Source organism: Megascapheus bottae, chromosome 22, assembly GCF_031878675.1.
Source record: "Megascapheus bottae isolate mThoBot1 chromosome 22, mThoBot2.hap1, whole genome shotgun sequence".
Classification (NCBI taxonomy): Eukaryota; Metazoa; Chordata; class Mammalia; order Rodentia; family Geomyidae; genus Megascapheus; species Megascapheus bottae.
In genome coordinates, this window is record NC_143530.1 from 602,568 (window position 1) to 630,204 (window position 27,637).

A 27,637-nucleotide genomic window follows, 5' to 3' on the forward strand; every position below is an offset into this window, starting at 1 on the left:
AAATGTAACTGTAACCCCTCTATACATTATCCTGACAATAAAATACAATCAAAAAATTTTTTAAAGAAAATCATATATTATATTACATTCGCCAGATGGAAGGTGCATTACTTCAAATACATTGATACTCTTGTAACCCTTCTATTAATTATAATAAAAAATATATGAAAAAAAGAAAATCATATATCCTTTTAGGCATCTTCTCAATTAAATAACTTAAGATCTCTACAAGCAGTTTAATATTAAATTTTAAGTGAGTCTCCTTACAACAATGCAAATATTAAATATTATAATGTAATATAGTTGTAAATATTTTATATGTAATATATTGATTTGTATTAAATAGGTAATTGGTATTAAATCATTTTATTTAATATGCAACATTACATTTCTGATCATAAATTTATTTTAAATGATAAAATATATTTTTATTTTTTAATGATACATGAATATTTATGAAAACTTCTTCCTTTTGCAAAACATAGTTTATTATACATGCTGTTTTGCCTTTTTTGTTATTGAAAAGGTGATGTACAAAAGAGTTATAGTTACATAAGTCAGGCAATGAGTGCATTTCTTTGTTGTTGGTAGTGGTTGTGGTCATAGGGTTTGAACTCTAGGCCTGAGCACTGTCCCGGAACTCTTTAGCCAAAGGCTAGCGCTCTGCCACTTGAGCCACAGTGCTACTTCCTGTTTTCTGGTGGTTAATTGGAGGTAAGAGTTCACAGATTTTCATGCCCAGTGTTTGCTTTGAGCCATGATCCTCACATCTCACCCTCCTCAATAGCTAGGATTACAGATGTGAGCCACTGGGGCCCAGCTATGACTACATTTCTTTTTGAACAGTATCACCTCCAAAAATTATTTTTGTAAAAATAAACTTTATGGGCCAGGAGTTTGGCCTAGTGGTAGAGTGCTTGCCTGGCATTCACGAAGATCCAGGTTCGATTCCTTGTTACCACATACATAGAAAAAAAGCCAGAAGAGGTTCTGAGGCGCAAAGGGTAGACCTCTAGCCTTAAGAAAGCCCACAGAAAGTGCCCAGGCCCTGAGTTCAAGGCCCAGGGCTGGAAAAAAAATAAAAATTAAAAATAAACTTTGTGAAAGTTATTTATTTAAACTTACTTTTAGCTGGTTTCAAATATAAAAATTTAAAAATAATTAAATAGACCCAGGCACCAGTGGCTCATACCTGTAATCCAATTATCTGGAAGCTGAGACCTGAGGATCACAGTTCAAAGCCAGCCCAGGCAAGAAAGTCTAGGAGCTTCTTATCTCCAATTAAGCACCAAAAAAGCCAGAAGTGGAGCTGTGATTCAAGTGATAGAGCACTAACCTTGAGGAAAAGAAGCTCAGCACCAGTGAATAGGCCCTGAGTTCAATACCAAGTACCATGCCACCAAGTAAATAAATAAAGTTATTAAATAGAATTCTATTAGAGTTTATTAAAACATTATTTTAAAAAATATAAAAAGTAATTTACAAATGAATATTTTAGCTACAGGAATTTCAAATCAACTTCTACTTTAAAAAAATATTTCGTGGGGCTGCGAGTTTGGCCTACTGGTAGAGTGCTTGCCTAGCATGCATGAAAACCCAGGTTCCATTCCTCAGTACCACATACATAGAAAAGGCCAGAAGTGGTGCTGAGGCTCAAGTGGTAGAGCTCTAGCCTTGAGAAAGTGCAAGGACAGTGCTCACACCCTGAGTTCAAGCCTCAGGACTGCCAAAAATGTACACACACACACACACACACACACACACACACACACACACACATTCTAATGAATTACCAAAATTGTTTTGGGCAATTTGAATAGTTTATAGCAGGATACATTCTAGACACAAGAGCTTATGCTAGCTTAGCTTAACAAAGCTTGACAACAGAAGCCCTTGCATTCTCCCTGAGACTGGCAGCCAAAAATGAACAGTAACGTTATCTCCTCAGAGGGAGGAGCTGTTTATTGGAATGTAGTTAATCTAGGAATTGAAAAGCTAAATAGGAATACATTTTCTAGCAGAAATTTAGGTGGCATCTGGGTAGAGGCAAGGTGACATTAACATACTATATTGAAATGAATGAAAGCAGAAAGCATTCTTGCAATGTACTCTAGGACATTTGAGTGCCTCACTTCAAGTGAATTGCAGAACATGATCACACTCATTTTGTGTTGAGGACCTAGTGTGATTGTTTTCCCGGTATGAATGTAAGTCTGCATTGATTAATCTTTGAAAGCAACACAGGAAACTGAAGCCAGTGCAGTCACACCAACCCAGTGACTATAGACTGATTTTTCTTTTTTTAATGGAAAATATATATACACCTTGAGAAAATTGTTTTTACAAATGGAGATTAGTTGTCTAATATTACAAGAATTATATGTTATTTAAGAAAACATTTATGCAAACAATTCATTTGACTTGGCATATATTAATTTCAAAGTTCATTTTATGATAGTTTACTGAAAAAATGTATTACTTTGAGTTATTAATTCTAATATATTTTTAAACTTTATTTTAATTGAAACTAAAAGAATCTAGTGAACTTATGATTTCAACATCTTTTTACAACTAGTTTAAGCCAGCTAATTTTCTATTATGACAGAGGTTGCAATTAGATGGATATCTAATCTAATTAGTTATGACAACAAAAGCCTATCTTGTTGCGTGATACAATTGAAAATAGCTGCTCCTCCCTAGTTCACTTCATGGATGGCTAGTTTTAGGTGAGTTTCATTTGAATTGTATACTCCTAAATTCAGCATTTTGGAAAACTGGAAACTGCTTCTACATATTTTAGATTGCCCTAGTATACTTCAAAAAGACCCATTTATCTAGTGTCACCCCCACTCTTTGTGTCAAAATCTTTGGAGATGAGAACTAGCCCACCATCAGGGTTCAATTTAAAAGTTTCCTGCTGTGACCATGAGTGGCCATAGGTTTCCTAGACATAGACCTGGGATAGACAACAAAAATAAGCCGCACTTTCATCATTGTCATTTCTCCCACTGTAATCAGGCTGAATTTTGGGGGGGGGGTTGGGGGGGGACTTGAACTTGGGCCTGGGCGCTGTCCCTGAGCTCTTCAGCTCAAGGCTATTGGCCCACCCCTGGAGCCACAGTGCCAGTTTTCTGTTGGTTAATAGGAAATAAGAGTCTCACAGACTTTTGTGCCTGGGCTGGCTTTGAACCACAGTCCTCAGATGTCAGCCTCCTGAGTAGCTAGGATTACAGGTGTGAGTCACCAGTGCCTGGCCAGGCTAAATTATTCTTGAACTCTTGCCTCCTCTGTGAAAAATGTCTCCTGACTACTAAAAAGATGAGTGTCAAGTCTGGGCTAGCATTGGCGTTCTTGAAGGTAACACACAAGTTATTCATAGGACACTTTCATAACTCTGAGTATCTGTAAGCAATCACTGTATTATAGACTCCATCATTTTTACTCTACTTTTAAAAGCTGCAAATTTAAGTAATGGAAAATATAATTGTATTTTGTTGTGGTGATGTATGGAGGGGTTACAGTTACATTCATCGGGTTGTGAGTACATTACTTCTTGAACATTGATACCCTTTCCCATGTTTTTCTCCCACTTCCCCTCCCCTACCCCTCCCAATCATCTTGTTTTTCCCCTTCCTAATTTCTTCTCTTGTTGAACAATTGTATATTGAACAATTAAACCTCAAACTTGACTTTCTCTGAAATTTACTCAACAGAGAAGAGTGCACAAAAAACTATAGTTGTTATCCATCTCTTGTTGAGACAGTAAAAGAAGCCATAGGAAGGTTGTTTTTTTTATCATTTTTCTTTTTGCAAGTTAATGTGCATCGTTTTAACTATGGGGCAAAGAAATCTGAGTGGCTCACTGTCAGAATCATGATGTGAACAGGTCATGCACAGCAAAGTAGACTCCATATCATTTGGGTTTATATTTAGAATGTGCAGAAGGAAATTGTCTTTTCTTTTTTTCCGTACTGACGATCACACTCAACCTCACACATGCTGGGACATGCTGCACCCCCACAGGCTGTAGCTGTAGCCCAAAACAATAAGTATAAAACACAGAGTACAAAATAGAAAGCTAAGAAAACTTAGCTTGCCCACATGGATGTATAAGAAAATATACATCTAGGGGTCTTTATAGTCTGTATAGTTTGAGTAAAGGAAAAACTTCAACAAATGTTGTCCTTTAAAAAAAACTGATTAAAGCTTCCATTGCTTATTGAAGAATGACTCAATGGGAAGTAACACACTTCCAAATACAGGCTGTTAAAAACATCCCATGAACAGGACTGATACTTAGAATCCTTATCTTTTTGTATCATCCAGATGACTTGATCATATAGCTTCCTTATTGCACCCCTACCTCAGATGGTAACCCGAAGTCTCAGAAACAGAACAGTAAGGGCCAGCTTTGTTGTGTCTGTCCATGGCCCCTGGGATGGCCGGGTAACATGGTAGCACGTGGCAGTGGAAAGCAACATGCAAAGTACTGCTTGGGTAGCTCGTACAAGCCCCATACCAGAGACTCCTCAGGTGGTGCTGTGGGCCACGCCCCAAGGCCTCGGTCAGCCTGGGTCCTCCCCAGGGCCGGTCCTGTGTGGAGGCCTCATGTCCACATACACCAGGCCGAAGAGGAGCAGAGTAGCCCAGCACAAGGATGGGCAGGGGCAGCAGGACGGCACAGGTGGAGTGGAGTCCTCTGCTTTCCTGTTCTCCCCAATGCTGTGTGCCACTCCACTCTGCCCGCACTGGGGTGGCTGCTGGAGCCACATGGTGGACTCTCCCTGTGATGCTGGCCAGGCCTGCCTTCCACGTTGAACTGAAGCAGTTGGGAGTTTTAAGAAAGTAGTCCTTTCATTGTTTATGCTCCCTTTTTACGAACTCCTTATTTATATTTCAAAAAGTCTATGGATTTTGATTAATTCAGGATTTTATTTGACCATGATGAAAGTATGTCTTAAACTCACATTGAACTCTACAGCAGCAGTGTGAGCTGTGATAGCTTCCTCTTTGATAAACATAATTGTAAATCGGGGTGGGCTTCACACTGGAGGACAAGAGCATGGCACATTCTTGACTTGCACAGACGTTAGCAAGCATTGTGTTGCAGAGGCCGACTAGTTGTGTTCCAGCTTCCTAGTCTCTTTTCTAGTGCCTCAAAGGCAGTTTTTCATAATTCCCATGAGGCAAATACATAGAATTTTTCTCCAAAATGTTTATGTTAAGAAATGTGGCTGACTGGGAGTCATTTCTGGAGTCCAGTGACCACAGCAGAAGTATCTGCACAGCCATTCTTTGAAAGGGCTGCACTGACTAGAGCAGGTGTTTGAAGGACTTTTCTACACAAGCTCAGACCACAAATACTGCAGGCAATATTCTATCTAACCCAATTTGCCTGTGGAACACAAAGCAATCACAGACAATAGCCAGGCATGGCTAAGAGGCCAGCTTTCCCACCCCTGACCTAGGTTAACCTGCATGTTGAGCAACAAGAACATTTCCCATATTCCTTCTGTTTTATATCCCGTGATGCTGTATTGAAATAAATATAAGTGTGTCTCAAGTAGTGAAGAGATAATCCATTCTTTGTCATCAAGTCCCGAAGAAGATTATCCCCCAAACCTATACCCATACAAGTACACTGTGCCCAGGATAGATTAGCTATTGGCTGTTTTTCTATACCGAAGATTCTTTTCCTTGGCTTTATGAAAATGCCAGTGACATTTTCATTTTCCCTGGAATCTCTGGGAGCTAGTTCTTAGACAGCTTGAAGGCCCAGCTCTTGGCATGGAGCTCTGAGATACTGGGCGAGTATTCTCTCTCCCTGCCTCCCTCAATTGTCTACGGTAGTGCTCCTCGCCTCCTCACAGCTGCCTGGGGTAGTGTTCAGTACCTTAAGCTTTTTCTATTTTTTAAATTATTTGCTAAGTATTTTTTTATTATTAAAACTGTAGGAAGAGATTACAGTTCCACAAATCAGGTGATGAGTACGGTGCATCTTAATGTCACTCTTTTCTTCCTTTTCCAGTTCCTCCAATTCCTACCCTTAAGTTACGAATTTCAAATGTAAGGCTTGTAATACTTGTTTTGCTACTTACAATCTTCTCTGCTGTCTTTGTCCCAGCCCTGTGGGTGTCGGTGCTGGACCACACGGTGTCCCTGGGGAGCCTCTGGACCCCTCCCCACAGTTGTTCAGTCTGTTGGTTTGTGGGACAGATAACCAGCAGTAGTTATTTTGGATTTGTTTACGAGTCTGATATAACCTGAGTTAAGTGAGGGCTACAGACCACTGGTTTACTATTTCCAACTGTAGAATTCTGTGTCAAATGATTCAATGAAGAATGAATCATACTGAGTCCTCTTTCTAGTGTGTAGCAGGGAAATCTAATATTTGACAACTGTGCATTCATCTATGGACTTGAATTTGCCTTGAAACATACCATGAAAGTTTAATTTCAAGTGTGTGTGTGTGTGTGTGTGTGTGTGTGTGTGTGTGTGTGTGTACAGGTGTTTTTCTGGATAGTATAAAGTGGATACAATATTAGGGCCTCAGCTTTCAGTGTTAAGCTTTGCTGTTCTCTTTTCCTAGGTTGACTATTGGGTTGCTGTGGCTTCTTTGACACCTGTGAAATCATCTGTGTGTCACTTTCTTGTTCATAGCACCAGAGGAATGGGCTGCCACCCGCTCCAGCCTGAAGGCCCTGCCACCCAGGTCAGCCCGAGGAGGATACCGGGAGCACCCCTACGGTAGATATTGAAGGTTTCCGTGACCCTACCTCAAAGACAGTTCGTAGCCCGTGGTCTCCATATGAACAGCAACAAGACAAGTAATAGTCCTTTTTTGTTTGATTTTCTACACTAGGGCCAACTGCTTAGGACTGTGCCCATGTTTCTTGTATTTCCCTCTATGCTGCTGACATGCATTGACATTAATATTATTTTACACCATGAACTGAAAAGGACATTGGCAAGCATAGTTTATAAACCATTCAGTAAGATGATATTCTCTTGGTGATTTTTCATTGTCCTGTGTAAACTTTTTTATTCTTTCTTTTTCCTTTTCTTTTTTTAGAAAAAGCATGAATCTGTTGACAAATTTTGAGTCTTAACCAACTAGCAGAAATTTTGTTTAGGGTTGATAAAATACTGTAATATGATCTTTGCACTAGCTGATAATAAAGTTGTAGATAAGATGTTTTAACTTGTCTTTTAATATGTTAGTTAGATGAAGATGTTCAATATTAAGTTTGTAAATTAATTTTAAATGCTGTTTTCATGGGGTCAAAAACGAGTAGCTACTGTATGTTTGTAGCTAACTGAATTTGTTCAGTGTTTTAACCTGTATTTGTTTAAAAAAAAAGAAAAAAACACACATAAAGTTCCATGTTACGCTTCTCTAAATAGGAAACCACAATTTGTCAAATATGTTTGCCATAACTTGTCAATAAAGCTGAAAACGTTTGTAAAAACTAAATTTGGAATTACTTGTTTTCTAGCTTTAAATGCCTGCTTTATTTCTTCTTCAAGAGATGCCTAAAATGTTTTCTATTTAAAAATTACAAAAATGAACCCAAGCCTGTTTTAAGCTATTTGTGTAATACTTTAAAATGTATTAATAACTTATGGTTGTTAAACAGTTTAAAAGTTAACAAACTAAACTGTTACATGAATCATGGTTAGTAAACACTAATGTATAACATGTTAATGGAAAGAATGGATTTAGAATAATAAATGGATTTTAAACTATCCTATAAGCTTTATCTTGCTAAACACAAATTCTGATTGACTTGTTTGCATTAGCATGTCTCTCGTGAGAAAGAGTAATGGAGTAAAAAGAGGTAAGATTACCACTTACCACTGTCTAAATGCCTAGTTCTTCAGCCTTTGAGTTTCCCCGCACATTAAATATCCCATCCAACATGTAAGCATTGCATAGACTCACTTGATGCTTTCACTCAAAAGAGTGTGTGACTTCATTTGCGTAGTTTATACCAATTTGTTTTGACAAACAAATCATCAGTGTCACTGGCCACTTGTTGCTCTTCAACTTCAAAAACTTTATTTGTAATTTTCAGTGCTAAATATCACCGCCCTTGAAGGCAGTTTAGAGGGCTGATATTTCTTTTGAGACTATCAGACTTGATGGCTGATGATTGTTAAGGAAATATGTTGCACGACTCAAAGGATGACTAAACACTAAACAGGTAACACTAATAGCAACTCTGTAATTTTGCCTATGCAACCGTAATGTTAAATATTCTCAGTGATTAAGTTCCTGATAGTTAAAAAAGTAAACCTACAAAAACATAACAAATAGGTCTATAGGCTACTAAAACAACTAATTAACATTAACTAGAGGCAACAAAATTATTTTACAATATATAACCCTCAAGGCAATAAACAGAACTAAAATTAACAATAACAGTAATGCAGCTCTTGCTAATATCAAACGTAAGCTAAATTTTGATGGAAAAAAAGAAAGAGAAATACTTGATGGTAGGGATGAATCCCAAAACAGTTACTTTGTAAACATAGTTTTTTGTGTATAGTGGCTTTTGTCATGTGATCGGTTTACTTTTTTGCTGCTAACCAGCCTGGGCATACTGCTGTTGAGTTTTTGCAGCTGGAGTTGCATGCAAACAGTTTTATGAAGTGTGTGTTTGTCCTCAATTAAATTCGTAAATACTTGCCTTTCTCAGAATGCTATTCGGTTGCATTTAATTTTATTTTCCTATTCTTTATCACTATTTTAGGGATCTACAAGCAAAGAACACATAATTGAATAATGGATGTCATGGAGTAAGAAAGATCATGGTAAGCTTATTTTTTGTTTTCTTTGAAGTTGGTAATCTTACTGACATGAAAACACACGACACAAAGCTCTAAAGTGAGCTCTGCCTCATTCAGGGTTGCTTGTGGAAATATTGAAAAAAGTATAGCTTGTTGTTAAGGAACTGAAATAAAGATCTGATATGTTTTTTTTAACCTGGCAAGGCTTTCTAAGTTTATTCACATGCTTGTCAAATAGAATGTGAACCAGTGACTAATTAGCTATCTTCTTTGCTATGGTTCATTTGCCTGTATGCTACAAACATATTAAAGTTTTCACTCAGTACATACCAGCTAAGGAAATCACAGGCATTAGCTAAGAAAAATGGAAAAGCTCCTTCACAAACGATATCCTGTCCATCAGAGTCAAGTAAAATAACCAAGTATCTCCGTGTTCTCCCACTTCTTGTACCAGAGCAATCAATAAGCTCCTTTCTCATCTGCCATTTTATCTGGTTTAGCAAATAGTTATCATGTACCAACCACCACTGGAAGTTGAAACGACCTCTGTACACAAGAGCTGAGGGTATTAGTCATTATACTACAGAACAAAAGTCCTACAGGGGTGGGAGGGCAATAAAATGCTGACACTGAGAGATTTGGGATGACATGGGGCCATGTTTGACACTAGGCTAAAAGCCCAAGTTTGTCCTCTTTCTGCAACATGCACGTCCAGAATGAAGATTAGCTCACATTTCCTCTAGTGGACTAGGACAGTGACTGGAAAACAACAGGGGCAGGGAGCCACATGATGGCCCTGGTGCAAAGAGCAAGAAGCTCATTTCAGTGGCAGACAGGTGCAGCTCTCAGGGAAGGGAGTGGGCAAACTGTCTTTGATTCATGGAATTGGAAAAGTTTAACTATCTGAGAGAAAAGAAAGTCAGTGCACCGAAGTGCATAAACAAAGACAAAGTCAACCCTGGAAAAGCAAGTGTATCAGGCTGGGTATGTGCTGAGTTGTTCCAATCCGATGGGAAAAGTAAGTAGCAGGCTGCTGTGGAATAGAAGTCAAGTTCACAATGAATGTCTCCAAGGAGACTGCTAAGCACCTCATCAGAATGCCTATTGTAAAAGTAACTGTTTAATAGCATATATACTTTGATTCCTACAGAGTCAAAGATAAAAATTGCAGGGAGAAATTCTGAAAATCATCATTAATATTGTAAATCTGACTTGATTATTTTAAGCCAGTTGGTTTTATGAAGCGAAAGGAAAAAGAGACTTGAGTAGTAATCCTGCTTATTATTTCTCCTGTATTTTTTTTCATCCAGAAGGTTTAATACAATAGGGCAGTGGAAGAAGATCCAACCAGGAATAGTTTGGTGTACTGAATCCATTCATCCACATGGCATTTTTCCATTGGCAATATCTGAGTGTTGCTGTGGTCTCTACCTCTTGTTTTTCTGTAAAGAACTACCTTCTGTGCTTCTCATTTATCCTTGAAGGACTCAGAACAAACCTGGGAGGCAGGTCACAGAGAGCCTCCCACACAGTGCAAGCAGGCTGCAGTCCAAAGCAGAGGTCATAAAAGCTGGTCCATGCTGAGAAGAGCAAGAGTATGTCAGGCTGAGGGAGACTGTGGTCACACATGCATGTAGATACACATATATGCACAACACATGAATACGTATACACACATGCATGCACAGCCCTCTAGGGGAAGTGGGGAAGGTTTCTACCATCACCAAACAGGCATCCTCTGTGGCACCTCATCCACCCTCTCCCATAGGTCAGACATCCCCAGCACCACAGCACCTCACGCAAGACACGCCTGCAAAAACCTCTGCAGCTTTAAGTCACAGGTACTCTGCACACTTCTCCAGGAGAGGCCATGCACCCTCTCCACTGCAGACCCTCTGACCACCGCAGACCCAGCACCAGCATTTGGGCACCAAGCAAAGTGTTTTTGTTGTGGTGGAGGGGTGGCCGGTTGCCAGTCTTGGGGCTTCAGCTCAGGGTCTGGGCATTGTCCCTGGGTCTTTTTGTGCTCAAAGATGCTGTACCACTAGAGCCACAACACCACTTCCAGCTTTTTTGAGTACTTTAGTGGATAGGAGACTCACAGGGACTTTTCTGCCCTACCACTTGAGCCACAGCACCACTTCTGGCTTTTTTTAGTATATGCAGTACCGAGGAATTGAACCCAGAGTGCTGTGCATGCTAGGCCAGCACTCTACTGCTAGGACAAACTCCTGGCTCCTCTTTTTTTGACATGTTTAAACTAAAACAAGCACATGACTAAATAAGCATGAAGGCAATTTCAAGCTTTTGTTTTTCAGTCTGTAGATCAGAGCTCTGCTTTAAAGAATGAAGATCCATTCCAAAAGAAAATGTCTTTGTTTAAGGTATGCAATCATGTTAAAAACTCAAGTGAAAGTACCAGATAATTTTTAAAACATTTTCTGTTGCTAGAAGAACATGTAACATTTGCAACTGGACATCCCAGTTGGCAGTTACACAGGGGAGTTGACAGCAATAGCTGTTAGCCTTACTGGCTGGCAGGTACCAGCCATCAGTCTCTATGCAGAATATATTGAGAGGTACCTGAAATATGATTTACAGAAGGGGAGAAAAGGTGAGCATATTTAATATGCTCTCACACTTGGTTATAGAAGGAATGGTGAGAAAAGGAGTTAACAAGGCAATTGGATACCTTTACAACATCTGGTTTATCTTACACACACATGCACATACACACACATGCACGTGCACACGCTCGCATGCACACACACACACATGCACGCACACACTTCCTTATTTAGAATGGAAATGGGTTGCTCTCATAACAACCCATGCAGGATGTGTCTTCCTATGCTGAACTTATTTCACTCAGTATAATCTCTAGTTTTGTCCATATTATTGCAGATGACAGATTTTGTTCTCAACTTGTTTTTAATGACTGCATAGTGACCCGTGGTGTCTGTGTGGACAATGGTCCTGGTGTCGTTATAGACGGTAGCCTGTGTATAGGTGTCACTGGTGGTCCACAGTGTCTGTGTAGATGGTGGTCTGTGGTATAGGTGTATACACTGGTCAATGGTATAGGTGGACAGTGGTCTGTGGTGTCTGTGTAAATGATGTCTTTAGTGTAGGTGTGGACAGTACACGTGGTACCTGTGTAGATTTTGATGTGGGTGTGGACAGTGGTCTGTGGTGTCTATAGACAGTGGTCTGTGGTGTAGCTGTGGATGGTGGTCTGTGTGTCTGTGTAAACAGTTGTCTCTGGTGTCCATGTGGATGGTGGTCTGTGGTGTCTGTGTAAACAGTGGTCTGTGATGTAGGTGTGGATAGTCGTCTGTGGTGTCTGTGTAGACAATGGTCTGTGGTGTAGCTGTGGACGGTGGTCTGTGGTGTCTGTGTAGACAGTGGTCTGTGATGTAGGTGTGGATGGTGGTCTGTGGTGTCTGTGTAGACAATGGTCTGTGGTGTAGCTGTGGATGGTGGTCTGAGGTTTCTGTGTAGACAGTGGTCTGTGATGTAGGTGTGGATGGTGGTCTGTGGTGTAGGTGTGGATGGTGATCTGTGGTATAGGTGTGGATGGTGGTCTGTGGTGTCTGTGTAGACAGTGATCTGTGGTGTAGGTGCTGATGGTGGTCTGTGGTGTAGGTGTGGATGGTGGTCTGTGGTGTAGGTGTAGATGGTGATCTGTGGTATAGGTGTGGATGGTGGTCTGTGGTGTCTGTGTAGATGGTGGTCTGTGGTGTAGGTGTGGATGGTGGTCTGTGGTGTAGGTGTGGATGGTGGTCTGTGGTGTCTCTGTGGATGGTGATCTATGGTGTAGGTGTGGATGGTGGTCTGTGGTGTAGGTGCTGATGGTGGTCTGTGGTGTAGGTGTGGATGGTGGTCTGTAGTATAGTTGTGGATGTTGGTCTGTGGTGTAGGTATGGATGGTGGTCTGTGGTGTAGGTGTGGATGGTGGTCTGTGGTGTAGGTGCTGATGGTGGTCTGTGGTGTAGGTGTGGATGGTGGTCTGTGGTGTAGGTGTGGATGATGGTCTGTGGTATAAGTGTGGATGGTGGTCTGTGGTGTAGGTGTGGATGGTGGTCTGTGGTGTAGGTGTGGATGGTGGTCTGTAGTATAGTTGTGGATGGTGGTCTGTGGTGTAGGTGTGGATGGTGGTCTGTAGTATAGTTGTGGATGGTGGTCTGTGGTGTAGGTGTGGATGGTGGTCTGTAGTATAGCTGTGGATGGTGGTCTGTGGTGTAGGTGTGGATGGTGGTCTGTGGTATAGTTGTGGATGGTGATCTGTGGTGTAGGTGCGGATGGTGGTCTGTGGTGTAGGTGTTGATGGTGGTCTGTGGTGTGGGTGTGGATGGTGGTCTGTGGTATAGGTGTGGATGGTGGTCTGTGGTGTAGGTGCGAATGGTGGTCTATGGTGTAGGTGTTGATGGTGGTCTGTAGTATAGTTGTGGATGGCTGTCTGTGGTGTAGGTGTGGATGGTGATCTGTGGTGTAGGTGCTGATGGTGGTCTGTGGTATAGTTGTGGATGGTTGTCTGTGGTATAGGTATGGACGGTGGTCTGTGGTGTCTCTGTGGATGGTGATCTGTGGTGTAGGTGCTGATGGTGGTCTGTGGTGTAGTTGTGGATGGTTGTCTGTGGTGTAGGTGTGGACTGTGGTCTGTGGTGTCTGTGTGGACGGTGGTCTATAGTGTAGGTGTTGATGGTGATCTTTGGTGTCTATGTGGACGGTGGTCTGTCGTGTAGGTGTGGACGGTAGTTCATAGTGCATACAAACCACACTTTGTCATTAGTTGATGGACACTCGATGTTTCTATCTCTCAACTTGTGACTAGTACTCAGTCACAAGAGTGTGATGTCTCCCCAGCCTTCAGCAGGGGGGTTCTGAACCATGCAGTAATTAATTTGAGGAACTTCCATGCGGTTTTCCATAAAGGTTGTACTAACTTCCCTACCAGTAGTATATAAGGCCTCTTTTTCTTCCATACCTTACTCAACACTTTTTATCTTTAGTGGGTCTCTCATTTCTTTTGACATCACTTGGGAAGCACTGAAGCTTTTAATTCAGGGCCATTTTCCTGACAGGCATGCACTCTACCACTGGAGATACTTTACCAGCTTCTCTTTGCATTGGTTATTTCCAAGATAGGGTCTTCTCGCTTTGTGCTCAGGCTGACTGGCACTGTGATCTGCCTGTTTGTGCCTCCCTATATAGCTAGAATGACAGGCCTACACCACATCATCCAGCCACTGCTGTTTCCCCATCACTCGGAATGACAGGCGTGTGCAATTGAGCCCTGCCACTTGTTAGAACTGAGTCTTATAAACTTTCGGTTGTTTTGCCTGAGGGTGGTCTTGAACCATGATCCTTCAGTTATGGCCTTCCATATAGCTAGGATTACAAGCTTAAACTATTGTATTTGGCAAGTGTTCTTGATGATAACTGTCTCAGTTGGGGTTAATGATATCTGTCAATTTTATTGGCATTTTTGTGATGATTGGTGATGCTGATCATTTTCTCATAAATCCTTTGGCCTTTTGAACAATCGTTTGCTCACTATATGAAGTATTTTTGAAAATCACTTATTTCATAATTCTGCAAAGGACACTGTCTGAAGACATTGAGTCTTGCTTGCTTAGTTGCCCTAAATTTCAAATATTATTATGCCTTGCTATATTTATTTGCCTCCTACCATTGACCAGATGAAAGTTTTCAATATATAAACAGAGAATTTAGCTGTCAAAGTACTCAAGGTCTCCTCAATAATCAAATAGCTTTCAATGTCAATAAAAATTAAACTAGAAAATTATGTCACTAGAACAAGTCTTGGTTACTTGTTTGCTTACCGAAACATATTCTTTTAAATTGATTTGCCCCAGTCTATAACCACAGTAAGGGGATGGAGTTCCTCCATCTCTTGTGTCTTTTGCTATCAGACAATGTGCACCACTGAAATGCTGTCCTTCTTTATTGTGTGTTTAAATATGATAACACAGGGAAGGTGAGTGTGAGAACAGGAAGCAAATTGGTTTGAAAAGGGAAGTAGTGTAGCCAGAAGCTGAAAAAGACCTACTGGGGTCCAGCTTGAACAACAAAGTTAGTCTGTTGTCATTCATCAAAGGAGTGAACATTCTAAGACCTAAAAATCATCCTCAGTGCTGCTGCTTATAATCTATCATTCCAACATGTAACTTGTGAAATTTAAAGTATGCAGAAAGTTCAGAGCATCTCACTACAAGTTTACCTTGAGTTCCTCCTACCTGTCTCGAAGCAATTATTTTCTGAGATGGACTTGAACTCTTGGACTTAGTGATCTTCTTGTGTCAGTCCCCCAAGAGGCTGGTACTGTGAGTGCATGTCTTTGTACTCAGCTCAGAACAACTGCTTTTGTAGACCATTTTTTCCTTCTTTGGAAAATTTCCATGTGTCCAGTGTTGAATGAAAATTTACATCATCCACTCTTGTGTAAATGTAACCTAAGCTCTATTAGAAGCATTAGCTCTATAAAGATTCTCAACAGGAGTTTGATGCTTCATTGATGTGTTTAGAGTACTAAAAATGTCTAGTAAAGCATGTTGTAAAAGGTTAATTACTGAAAGAAAAAGCTTACTATGTGTTGATTTGATTCCTCAGAAGTGGGACTGTTATTGGTCTATCAGGACTTGACCATACAATACTGTTTTAAGAAGCCCCGTGTTTCTGCAGCTCCACCCTAACATGCAGAGGCCTGCGAAGAAGATGGCGAGATGATCCCTGCATGGGGTACAGTGCTCTCCAAATGCTCTCCACTAGAGCATTGCAAGTGGAAATAGACGGCCCTAGCTAAGGGCACACTGTCACACTCGGAGCAGAGGAGCAAGGCCTGCATGTGGCTAAAGAGTCCAAGGAGTATTTGGGGAAGAACCAGCTAGGCTTCACCTCTCAGAGAGCAAAAGTAGGAAGGACTGAATGTTTCTCATCTGGACTAGCACAGTGATAGATTTGTTACATATATCATGTGGATCCTTTGTATTGGGATTCGGGCTTTCTCTCCATGATAATTAACCTACTCATCACAGTAAATGGGCTACGCTGGACAAAAGAAATCAGATTTAATGAAACAGAACTTTCATGTCAATAATCCCTATACATCTTGCAATAAAGAACATCCCAAGTTTAGAGATATTTTCTAGTCTGTAGACATTTACTCAAAACCCTAATAAATGATATTTACATACCTCCCCAAAGTATTCCCAGTGCCAAGCACTTTAAAATAGCATGATAGTCTCAGAAGAATATGAAATTATTTAACATCGAGAACCTCTTACAAAAAGTGTATGCCAAAATTTTAATTGCTAAATTTATATTTTTTACTTCAGCTAGCAGAGAACAAAATTGAAATTAAAGTATAAAATTTTATGTAAGAAATAAATGGAAATATTAGAATTTTAATTGAAAGCATACCCAAATTGTGAATCCATTTCTATGGTATCTAAAATTTCAAGAAAAAAAGAAAGAAAATTGGGCTGTTATTTCATCATTAAACAGGAATTAATACAAACTTTGGCCAATATTATTGAAACTTTGATTAATCCTTTTATCTTAAAAAAAAGACTGGATTTTCTCACCAAGTATTTTGACTGTGTTTGAAAAAAAAATTCACTTCCTTTTCCTGATTTTAAACCAAAAAAAACCCTCTGTTCTAGGGAAAGGTTTGAATCTAAAACAGATCAATAGTTTATCTTTATTAAATTTGCTAAACAATTTCATTTAGCAGCCTACAGACTTGAGCTTCATCCATGGAGTGTAGTTACTTGAAAAGATTTGGGGCTAACAAGTTAATATCTATCTACCTTATTGGTAAAGTGTTTTGTAGAACTTTAGGGAAAAAAAAATCTATGTGTCACAAACCCACTGCTGAAAGAATATATGACAAATCAATACAGATTTCACTGCTTTCAAGTTAATCTTCCGTATTACACTCTGCACAAATGTAGCTTCTTTTCTAATGTAAAAGTGCCATATGTACAATTATCTACTGACTCAATATTCAGGTCAAATCCCATTCCTTAACTTGACATGAATGCTTAAGTGTCCACTGCCTTGGCCACAGCTCCACTGAGCCATGGGCCCTGATTCCGGTCTGGTCTGCTCAGAGCCTCTCCATTCCTGCTCTGATCAGGAAATGCACTCATGACACCCGACTGCAGTGCTGAGACACCAGCACCACCCACCCCCATGCCAGGAGACTAGGTGGAAGGCACCAGGAGGGGAGGGGAGGCCAGCTCCACACTGAGCTCACAAGGGAGGCTGTCAGCACCTCAAGCACCTCTCCAGCATGTGCTAGACAAATCCATTTATAATGAACAAGTTACGAGCGCAACAGATTACTGTATTTTATACTACAAATAAAGCATGACAAATATTTTATAATATAGCAAATTATTTTTATAATGGACCGATTAAACACTAAATGCTGGACTAAATGGACTTAGTTTAACTGAGAAACTAGTCTTTGTTTTTTATTTGGTCAGTCATAGGGATTGGACTCTGGGACTGGGCCTGGTCCCTGAGCTCTTCAGCTCAAGGCTGACACTCTACACTTTGAGCCCCTTCAAAGAAGGTATTATTTTTTATCTTCCAAAGTAAAGATGAATGATATTTTTGCATTGTAGATGTATTTGGTCAGTTGTGTAGATCCCTGTCAATGGCTCACGCCTGCGATCCTAATTACTCAGGAGGCTGAGATCTGAGGATCACAATTTTAAGTCAGCGTGGAAAGAAAAGTCCACAAGATTCTTATCTCCAATCAGTTACCCAGAAAAAAATAAAAAACAGAAATCGTGCTGTGGCTCAAGTGGTAGAGTGCTAGCCTTTAGCACAAAGAGCCTCAGGGACAGTGCCCAGGCCCTGAGTTCAAACCCAGGGCCAGAAAAGAAAATGAAAGAAATGACAGTTACCTGAGTTCTCAGATGATTTCTATGTCTTAGTAAAGATTAAGACTATGGACAACTTCAAAACATAAACATTCAACTACTGATTCATTAAAATAGTTATTTTTGATTGCCTTAAGTACTATACAAATAAGAAAACAGAATAGTAAAGAAATTTCAGGCACAGCCCGTTAATTTCCCTAGGCCTATGTATTACAATGGAAACAAAGTTCACAAAGTATTAGAGTAAAAATTGAGCTTTGAGGCCAGTTGTGGTTGCGTATCCCTGTATTCAAGGACTTAGCAAGCTGAATAGGAGTGTTCCAAGTTTGACGGTCAGTTGGGCTACATATCAAGACTTTGTCTAAAAAATCTTTATGATTCCAAGTACAAATAAAATGATATCTTGTATATTATGTAAGTGTTGATTTTATAATACCTTTAATGGTAGTATATTTGCTTCTTGTTTCTTCAAATGATGTTCAGCTCTTATCAGAACTTAAGTAAATAAGATTTTTATTCCAGATTTAAGTAAAATGTGTGTGTACCCCTTTATAAGTTTCCAATATCATATTCTTACCCCATATACAATATTATTGCTTAGACAGTTTTTAACAATTTTATTTTTCCTTCTTTAAAAAATCAAAGTATAGAGACAAGTATCACCTACTGATTATCTATCAAAGCGGGACATTACTCAAAATTTATCAAAACAAATCCTTAAACTGTCTCCACTTGCAGAGTATATGACTTATGAATGATTTAGTAATTCCTACATCTTTTCAAAATATACTCTCTATTAGACTAATAGAGAAAGTATATAACATGCAGCATTTAATAGAAAAAATGTATATAACACTTAAATATATCTGTCTCAATACTTCTGGTTACGTAACACTAATAGCATCATTCATCATGGCATATTAACACCCATAGCTTAGACTTTGTATATTTCTTATTTTTATTGTATTTTATTGTCAGGGTAATGTACACAAGGGTTACAGTTACATTCATCAGTAGTGGGTAAATTACTTCTAGAACATTGATACCCCTTCTCATGTTTTTGTATTTTATAAAATAATTTATTCTACTTTGTAAAAATAAAATAAAGTCTTTATAAAGGGGAGACTGTGGATTTTTATTTTTCCTTTCTCCTATCCTTTTTATGTAAATTGTAAACATAGTTACCAAAGACTTTCCTAATACCTTTTAAGAGTAAGCTTGTAGGCTACCTCTTTCCCAGAAAAAGACTAAAGAAGACAGGAGGAAGAGGAAAAAGTGTTGCAAGCATGTCAGCATCAAGAATTCTTTCACGTGTATGCCCCAGACAACTGGTCAACACTCTTCCTAGATCAGGCTCCACAGGAGGCACTAAAGTCACCAAGGTATCACCAGCATCCCTATCTTTGGTTGTGATACAGAGAATGTTGAGAGATACTCACCTTCACAATGCACTTGGAAATGGTTTCATAGGGACAAAATATGCAAAATATGGGAAAGTTGAGATCACTGAGCACTTTCTGGTCAGACACTGTAAAGCACAGAAGAAATGCATTCGCTGAGGGACAATTTTAGGAAAAGCACATGCTTATCTGAGTATTACAGAAAATTTGGTGAGAATTGCAAGATGGTGCTTGGCAAAAGCTATTGTCAGAATACGGGACATCTGTGATCTGAGCTATGGCCTTGCTGACCAAAGCCACTGCTGTCCCTCCTCCTCCACTACTGTTGTGTCAATTGACCTGGCTCTAGGTTACAAAGATCTCAAATAAATAGGCCTCTCACCCTGAAGGATTACTCACTGACAGACAGCTTGAGTTAGGAAGAACCCCCAAAACTTCTAAGTTGTTTAGCAGAATTGTAGCAACCATATTGGCTACAGAGTGAGCTGAGCAAGTGCTGTGTCAGGAGAGGATTCAATTCCCCCCTTGGGCATGGACATACTGGCTATCTCAGGATTGTGGTGTATATCAGCCTCCCTACAAAATGTCTCAGTCAGGACAGAACATACTGAAAATAAACATTATTAAACAGTTTTGGTTTTGTTTTGCCAGTCCTGGGGCTTGAACTCAGAGCCTGAGCATTGTCCTTGGACTTTCTCAAATCTAGAGCTCTACCACTTGAGCCACAGCACCACCTCCAGCCTTTTCTGTGTATGTGGTGCTGAGGAATCAACTCCAGGTCTTCATGCATGTTAGGCAAGCACTCTACCACTAGGCCACACTCCCAGTCCCATTTGTATACAGTTTTTATAAGCAGTTAATGGAACAGGAACATAAGCCAAACAGCTTAGTCACATAAAACACTAAAATTAAATAATGTCTTTATTAGGGGCCATCCAGAGAGGACTATCCTATACAAAATGTTCAGGTGGGGCCCTTGATACAGTCTTGTAAGGTCCAGAGGTGTGCTCTTCTCCCTGCCCAGGCTCCAGTGGCTTCCCTGTGTAGCTCAGTAGACCCTGGTGAGTTTATTTATATCGTAGCAATCAGCAGATGATAACAGTTTGGATTTTTTTTTCAATTTGGGGGGAACCATTGAGCCAGATTACCAGCAACCACTGGGTGACACACATTTTAGAAAAACCAAATATAAATACATGTCTCTTTAATAAGGAATTTTGCTCAGAATAAATATTAAAATAAGACAGCCTAAGAGATCATATTTTGTTAGTCTAAATGCTAATTTTATTAGCAGCTTCATTCTTTTTATTCATATACTTTTATTGTAATTAATAGAAGGGTTACATTATATTCATCAGATAGAAGGTGCATTACTTCACATACATTGATACTCTTTCTCATGTTTTGGTCCCCATTTCTCTCCCCCCACCACCATCCCTCATCTTGTTTTCCCCCCTACCCTATCTGATTTCAAATAACCAAATACGCATATATATATCAGATAACAAGGTGAAATACTGTAACAATATGAGATAGCAAAGGGACAGCAAAAGAGATGAGAGATAACATAGTACATTATATGGCTTTTGTTTCTATATCCTGGAGGACCTTTAATTTAGCATCATACTATATGGCCTTATGTATCTAGGTTTTGTTCTATTGTAACTCTCTGCTAGGAGAGACCAAGGTTTCTACTGATTAGGACAAATGAGGGAAATCATTGAGCCTATTTTCCTTAGTCTGGCTTACTTCCATTAATGTGATTTTTTTTCTAAGTCTTTCCATTTCCTTACAAATGGGGTGATGTCATTCTTTCTGACAGCAGCACAGAATTCCATTGTGTACAAATACCACATCTTGTTGATCCACTCATCAGCTGAGGGGCATCTGGGTTGGTTCCATATCTTTTTTGTGGTAAATCGTGCTGCAATAAACATCATTGTGCTAGTGGGTTTAGTATGTCCTTGTTTCTGGACGATTGGGTAAATGAGAAGTAGCAGAATTGCTGGGTCATAGGGGAGCTCTATGTTTAGCCTTTTGAGGAACTGCCATACTGCTTTCCATAGTGGTCGGATGAGTTTATACTCCCTCCAACAATGTAGTAGTGATTCCTCCTGGTCACATCCCCGTCAGCATCTGTTTTTATTAGATTCCTTGATCCTGGCCATTCTTACTGGAGTGAGGTGGAATCTTAGAGTTGTTTTGATTTTCATTTCTTTTATGACCAGAGTAGTCAAGCATTTCTTCATGTGTCTATAGGCCATTCTTACTTCCTCTTCAGAGAAATCTTTGGCCCATCTTTTAATGGGATAGTTGTGTCTTTGAAGATTAGTTTTGGAGTGATTCCATTTTTTAGCTGTTGATACATTTTAGATATGAGGCCTTTGTTATGGTTAGTGAAGATCTCCCATTCTGTGTGGGCTTTCTATTTAGCTTGCTAGCTATGTCCTTTGCCATACAGAAGCTCTACAGTTTAATGCAGTCCCACTAATCCAGACTTTCTCTGATTTGTTGTGTTTCTTGGTCCTTATTAAGAAAGTTTCTACCTGTGCCAAGGAGACCTAGTGTATCTCCCATTCTTTCTTGTAAAGTTTTCAATGTATCTACTTTTACCTCTGAGGTCTTTGACCCATTTGAAGTTAATCTTGGTGCAGGATGACAAAGAAGGATCCAACTTTAGTTTTCTGCAGGTGCTTAACCAGTTCTGCCAGCACCACTTGTTGAAGAGGCTGTCTTTCTTCCATTCTATTTTTTTGGTTCCCTTATCAAAAATTAGGTGGCCATAGGTCTGTTGGTTAATATCTGGGTCCATTGGTCTTCAGGCCTGTTCTTGTGCCAGTACCAAGCTGTTTTGGTCACTGTAGCTCTGTAATAGAGTCTAAAGTTTGGTACTGAAATTCCTCCTGCGCTGTTCTTTCTGCTAAGAATTGTTTTTGCTATACGGGGTCTTTTATTATTCTATATGAAATTTTGTATTGCCTCTTCTATTTCTTTAAAGAATGACATTGGGATATTGATGGATATTGCATTAAATTTGTAGATAGCCCTTGGCAAGATTTCCATTTTCATGATGTTAATTCTTCTAATCCAGGAGCATGGGAGGTTTTCCATTTCCTCAGTTCTGCTTTAATTTTCTTTTTCAGGGTTTTAAAGTTTTTTTTTATCAAAAAAAGACCTTTACATTCTTAGTTAATTCCCAGGTACTTTAATTGTAAGCCAAGATTTTAAAATACCATACTAATTTGCAACTTCTTTAAGAGAAAAAGAGTCTGTCTTTTCTGGCAGGCATTTCTAGCTAGGGAAACCTGTGAGTTGTGTGTGCATGTTGCACTGTGATCACAGTGCACTGTGGGGAGCCCTGTGGGGGGCCTGTGCACTGTGGGAGGGCCATGCTGGAGTCACCACACTCGGGTGAAGACCCCAGGGTGAGTGGGTCCTGTGGTCACTGCCCCTCCACAGCTCTGCTCCCTCAGCTCTGCCCCCAGCCCCACCAGAATGGAAGTATTTTTCTTCATCTCCACTCACATTAATGTCAGAAGACACAGAACCTTCACCCCCAGTTGTCCCGCCCTGCCACTTCCTCACCGTGACTCCATCAAGTGAGACACAAGTGCTGATGTACTGGAAGCTGGTCCATCAAACCTTAGGGCTGTTAGGAATCACAAAGAAGGCCAGGTCTGTAGGCCTACTTCCATGTGTGGCCTGAGCTCCTGGAAGGTGAGGTGTGAACCACTGTCTTTTATCCTCCTTTCCAAGGAATAAGCCTGGGCACAGAGCAATGGCATGTCTCGAGTTGGAAACCATTTTATAGGTACATTCTTAATCCCAAAACATCAGGCAAGCAATATGCATCCCACTTTGAACATTGAGACCCATGTTACTGCTGAGTTTCAGAACCACTGTCTGCAAGGCTGCCCTGACTTCTCTCCCATCGTGCTGCCTCTCCTTGAAAAGACTTTTCCATTTTCTCTTGTTGTGTTATGAATTCTTAGCCACATAGCCATAGTCCCAGCAGTCTTTCTGGTGGCAACTCTCTATCCTGTGGGCTATGGTGCCATAGCCTTTGTAACCTCCAAAACCCATAATAACAAACAAATGCCATGTGTAGCAGTTCCCACTGGAATTGAAGCTCCTCGCCGGAGGACTGGCCCAGCCCAGTACCTGGGGACCATACAGGCTGTTGCACTATACTGAATGACACCCTGACTGCTCCAGGATTTCCAGTTTTTGCTCTCTTTTATCTTTATTTCATGGTGTTGATCCATAAGGAAAGAGGCACACAAAGCAAGTTCAAGGTAGTGGTTCCCAAATCTTCATGAGATGCAGCTCTCTCCATCTGCCTTCCTGAGTTTAAGCTTGTATTTTCTGCACCCATCCAAGTGCATCGTCTTGCCTCCCCATCAATTAAGACAATTCCATGTCTCCAACTCATTTCCTTTTTTTTTGAAAACGAGCTCTGCCACACTCTGTCTGCCCTATTCATAATGGCTGTCTGCACACCAAGTCTGTTGCCTTCTGTGTCATTCCTGCTGTATCTGTTTATTCCGCCCTATTAGATGCAGAACTTTGCCACTAGAGCTACTTCTCTATCTCCTCACCATATACTCCCAGCACAGGAAGTGCACTAAATGTCTTCTACATTTCGCCAGCATCTGTGCTGCTGTATTTAGCTCCTTGCAAAAGGAACACTCATGTGCGTGCTCGTGCTTGTGTGCATGGCTGGTCCCAGGTATTTGGCCACACACAGAGTGTAAGCTGCCTGGGTCCTAGAAGAGGGTTTCTGTGGGCTAGGCTCGGCAGCACAGGAATTTCCAGAGCCCTGAGCACTTTTCTTTAAAGCAAGGATTGTCTGTAAGTCAGCGGCCACCAGCGTCTGTGTATGTGCACGTGCATGAGTGTCACTGTGCACACATGCATGTGCGAGTGTGTATGTGTGGTATTATTTTTTCTTTCGTCACATGTTTTCTTTACTTCAAGAGCCCTCCTACTAACACCAAGCCTGGGACTCTACAAGTATCCTAAATAATTCTTAAATGAATGGTCAGTAGATGCCTGAAAGAACTCTTTCTAGTATTAGCTCAGATCTCAAGTGTACTGGCAGAAAGTATGGAAACTGTTAGGCCTGCCTGGGAGAAATGATTCCTTCCCTTGGCTTTGGTTATTGCCTGATGGGCCTGACTGGTTCTGCTGACTGGCCAGCATGCCCATCATACCCCAACTGCTCTGCAGGGCTGCTTGGGCGGCAGCCATCATTGCTGGGTTAATGCCGAAAGCAACGAAGTTCATCCCTCCCCCCATATTGCTACCCTGATTATTTCCCAAGCCAGCTCCACCCCCTCTACTGTTACCAAACCCACCCTGACTCCCAAAGCCACCTGGATTACCACCAAATCCCATCATCCTTCTCTTCTTAAACAAGGACTTCTCAGACCTGCTAACTCCCCCTTTACAACTATCAGAAGGCGGGAATGTTAGGTCTGCCTGGAAGAAATGACTTCTTCCCTTGGCTCTCTCCCCTTGCACCCTGGAAATCCCCGCCCAGCACCTGTAACCCTGCCTGGGGGCAGTGGGAGGTCCCCACTGAGGTATTTCCCCATCCTCTGAGGTCATATCCACTTCCGCTGTGTCTATTCCCCTCCTCCTATATAATCTCTCACTTCCTGCCCTAAGCCCTCTTGCTCGCCCAGACTCCATCTTGGGTGGCAGGAGTCTGCTCTTTCCTCACGCAATAAACCCTCTTCTCCTGAACATTCCTTTCTAATCTTACCCCACTGTCCCATATCCAAGGCTCCCTCAGCCCCTTAAAGCCCTTTTCCTTCTCCCCCAATTTTGCCTGAGGATCGAGTCTTTCTTAAGACCCTTCATCTGTCTGGTTTACATCCTAAATGGACAGGCCCTCATCAGGTCCTGCTGACCGCTCCCACTGCAGTTTAGCTCAAAGGACAGCCACAGTGGTTTCTTCTGTCAAGAGTGAAAAAAAGTTCCTGCTCTTGCCCCTTTTATGACGCCAACGTATCTCGTATCCCTGAAGAAGAATGCACCCCTGCCTCTTAAGACTTCTTTTGAATTTCATCCAAGGACACATATGCACGTTCACTACCATGGAACTTTTACTGCTCCTTCTGGACGGACAGCATCCCCGCCTTCTGCCCTCAGTGTCGATGCCCCTTGTCAGCAGGAAGTAGCCAGAAAGAGTCAGCGCCCCTTTATAACTATCAGAAGGTGGGAATGTTAGATCTGCCTGGGAGAAATGATTCCTTCCCTTGGTGTTCTGTGCACCCTGGAAATCCCTGCCCAGACTGTAACCCTGACAACTGTCATGTCCCCCAGTGGGAGATCCCCCAGTCTGAAGTATTTCCTCATCCTCTGAGGTCACAACCGCTTCCGCTGTCCCCCCCCCCATATAATGTCTCACTTCTGGCCATAAGCTCTTTTTCTTCCGCCTGACTCCATCTTGTGCGGCTGTAGGTCTGTTTTCTCTCTTTCTCTCTCTCAATAAACCTTCGCCTCTTAAACTGTGTGGAGTTTCCTTTCGGCAAGCCTTACAGAAACTAGATAGCGTAGGTTAAAAAGGAGTGCTTTTCTTCTCTCTGTGCTGTCATTGCACATGTTTATAATCAGTCTTATCCTAGAACAAGGTTTTCACCTGCAGAGTGTAAAGAAGAGGAAGTGCTCTCTGCTGTCTGCTGCTGGAGATCTCCACTAATGAAAACAATCAATCTTTTCCGAGGACCCTTACGTGTAGATTCCCAGGTGGTGACAAGCAAGCACGTGGCACTCCAGGCATGCTGCTCTACATCTGTCTTCTCTTTCCCTGTCTTATTTCTTCTCTGCTGGTAGAACCCAGACATCTTCAGAATCTGCCTGCTACACACACACTCTGTTCTCCATAATAAAGTCTGATGGCAAAGAAAGATTTGAGCATGATTGCTGCCGAAGGTACTCTGAATGTGACCACCTGGTTTCAAGTTCTGGCTCGCTACTTGCTGGCTGCCAGCCTGGGGTTGTGGGGAAGTACGCAGCCTTGCCTTTCCTTTGTCTCCTTGGCTGTGAGGCATAGACCACAGGAGCTGCTGTTTCTCAGTGATGTGAATAAGAGCATATGTGAGACCTCAGAACATTGCCGAGCATGTAGGAAACCATCAGTGCTCACCAGTGAGAGCTTATTCCTCTTGGAAAATTGTTTTTGTGGCCATATTGAAATTAAGACAGATTTACTGATAATACCAAGTGATTAAATTTCCAACAAAATTGAGCAAAGAGAACCAAAAAAAGGATAAACATTAAGTAAAAAATGAATAAAAATAAATACAGCCATAAATGCATTCACCTAGAATGCAAGATATCTAGCAAGATATCTTTGATTGAATTTTTCCCCTAATAGAAAATGTTCCTTCATCTGGCCTTCCAGGGCCTGGTGAAGACTGACTTGCCTTCTAAGGAAGGTTGCAGTTCTGTGGTTGGGGACCCAGGCCAGGGGCCCAGAGCAGGGAAGCCTTTGGGCCCTGGCTGTCACCTGCAGCCATGGGTGTGGGTGGGGCTCCGTGGGTTGTTTCAGATGCCTGAACATAGGCTTGTTTAGCCTGGGTGAACAGCAATAGTGTCTGTAAAAATTGGTTTTCTTTTTTCTCTAGTGAGCTTTTGGACTAGGTGTCTGAGCCTGCAACATAGAAATAAATCCCAAGTCCTATTCGCAGAGGCTCTCTGTGGCTCCTGGGAAAGCAGCTTCATGTGATATTAATCCAGTGTCTTCATGAGTATCTCTTGGTACCATGAAATATACCTGATGATGACCAACAGCTGCTCCTGCCCAGCTTTTCTCCCTCAGTGAGTAAACTCCAGCCATGTCTGCTTCTCCACCTCCCATTCTCCTTCCCTTCACAGCATGTCCTCCCTCCCTCCATATCCTGGTCCTTCCCTTCTATGTCCTCTCCTCTGAGGGATGCCCCATACATTTACTGCCCTTGACACCTCTGTGACCTATCACTGCTCCACTGCCCCATCTTTTTTCTTGACTAGGCACCTAAAGAAGCTCAAGGATGAATGCCCAGCCCTGCAGATGTCTATGTGGAAACAACATGGAGTGGGCAATCAAGCCCCAAGAGCCAGTAATACATTTCAGGAGGGCTAGGGAGGTCAAGAAATAAATCTGAAGAGTTAACAACCTAGAGATTTGCTGAGGAGGAAAGACGCTGAAGTAACCACTGGGCCATTCCTCATTCCTTTTCTGTCATTTGAGCCACACACTAGCTTCTTCCATACAAAATCCTCCTCCTTACTCATCCAGACGCCTTACAAGGACCAGTTCTTGGCACTCTGGTCTTCATTTCTCACATTATTTGTATTATCTCTACTCAGCAGTAACATTCCCTATTTCATTACCTGATTATTTGTGTGCACTCATGGCATCCTTGAAGATACAACTCTGAATTCCAAAGGTTCAGCACTACACCTGGCAAAGGATGGTACCTAAATACTAGGGCCAGGGCTAGAAATTGGTGAATCTGAATTTCCATGCATTAAAGGCATGCA

General features: G+C 41.2%; 1 protein-coding gene across 2 annotated transcripts in view; it reads left to right on the top strand.

Moving 5' to 3' along the window:
* Nucleotides 1-26,833, top strand: part of Khdrbs2 (KH RNA binding domain containing, signal transduction associated 2) — a 245,294-nt gene extending 218,461 nt beyond the window's left edge. Inside the window, exons 9-11 of one of the 2 annotated variants that reach the window (XR_016539267.1) lie at nucleotides 6,661-6,827; nucleotides 8,754-8,814; nucleotides 26,740-26,833. Coding sequence is in view for 1 of the 2 variants with exons in the window: in XM_090355443.1 (XP_090211569.1) it covers nucleotides 6,661-6,758 (98 nt within the window). In the remaining variant the exon portion in view is untranslated. Of the gene's footprint in view, nucleotides 1-6,660; nucleotides 7,570-8,753; nucleotides 8,815-26,739 lie in introns of those variants that run through there. The other variant, XM_090355443.1, reaches the window with a different exon arrangement.
* Nucleotides 26,834-27,637: the final 804 nt, after the last annotated feature.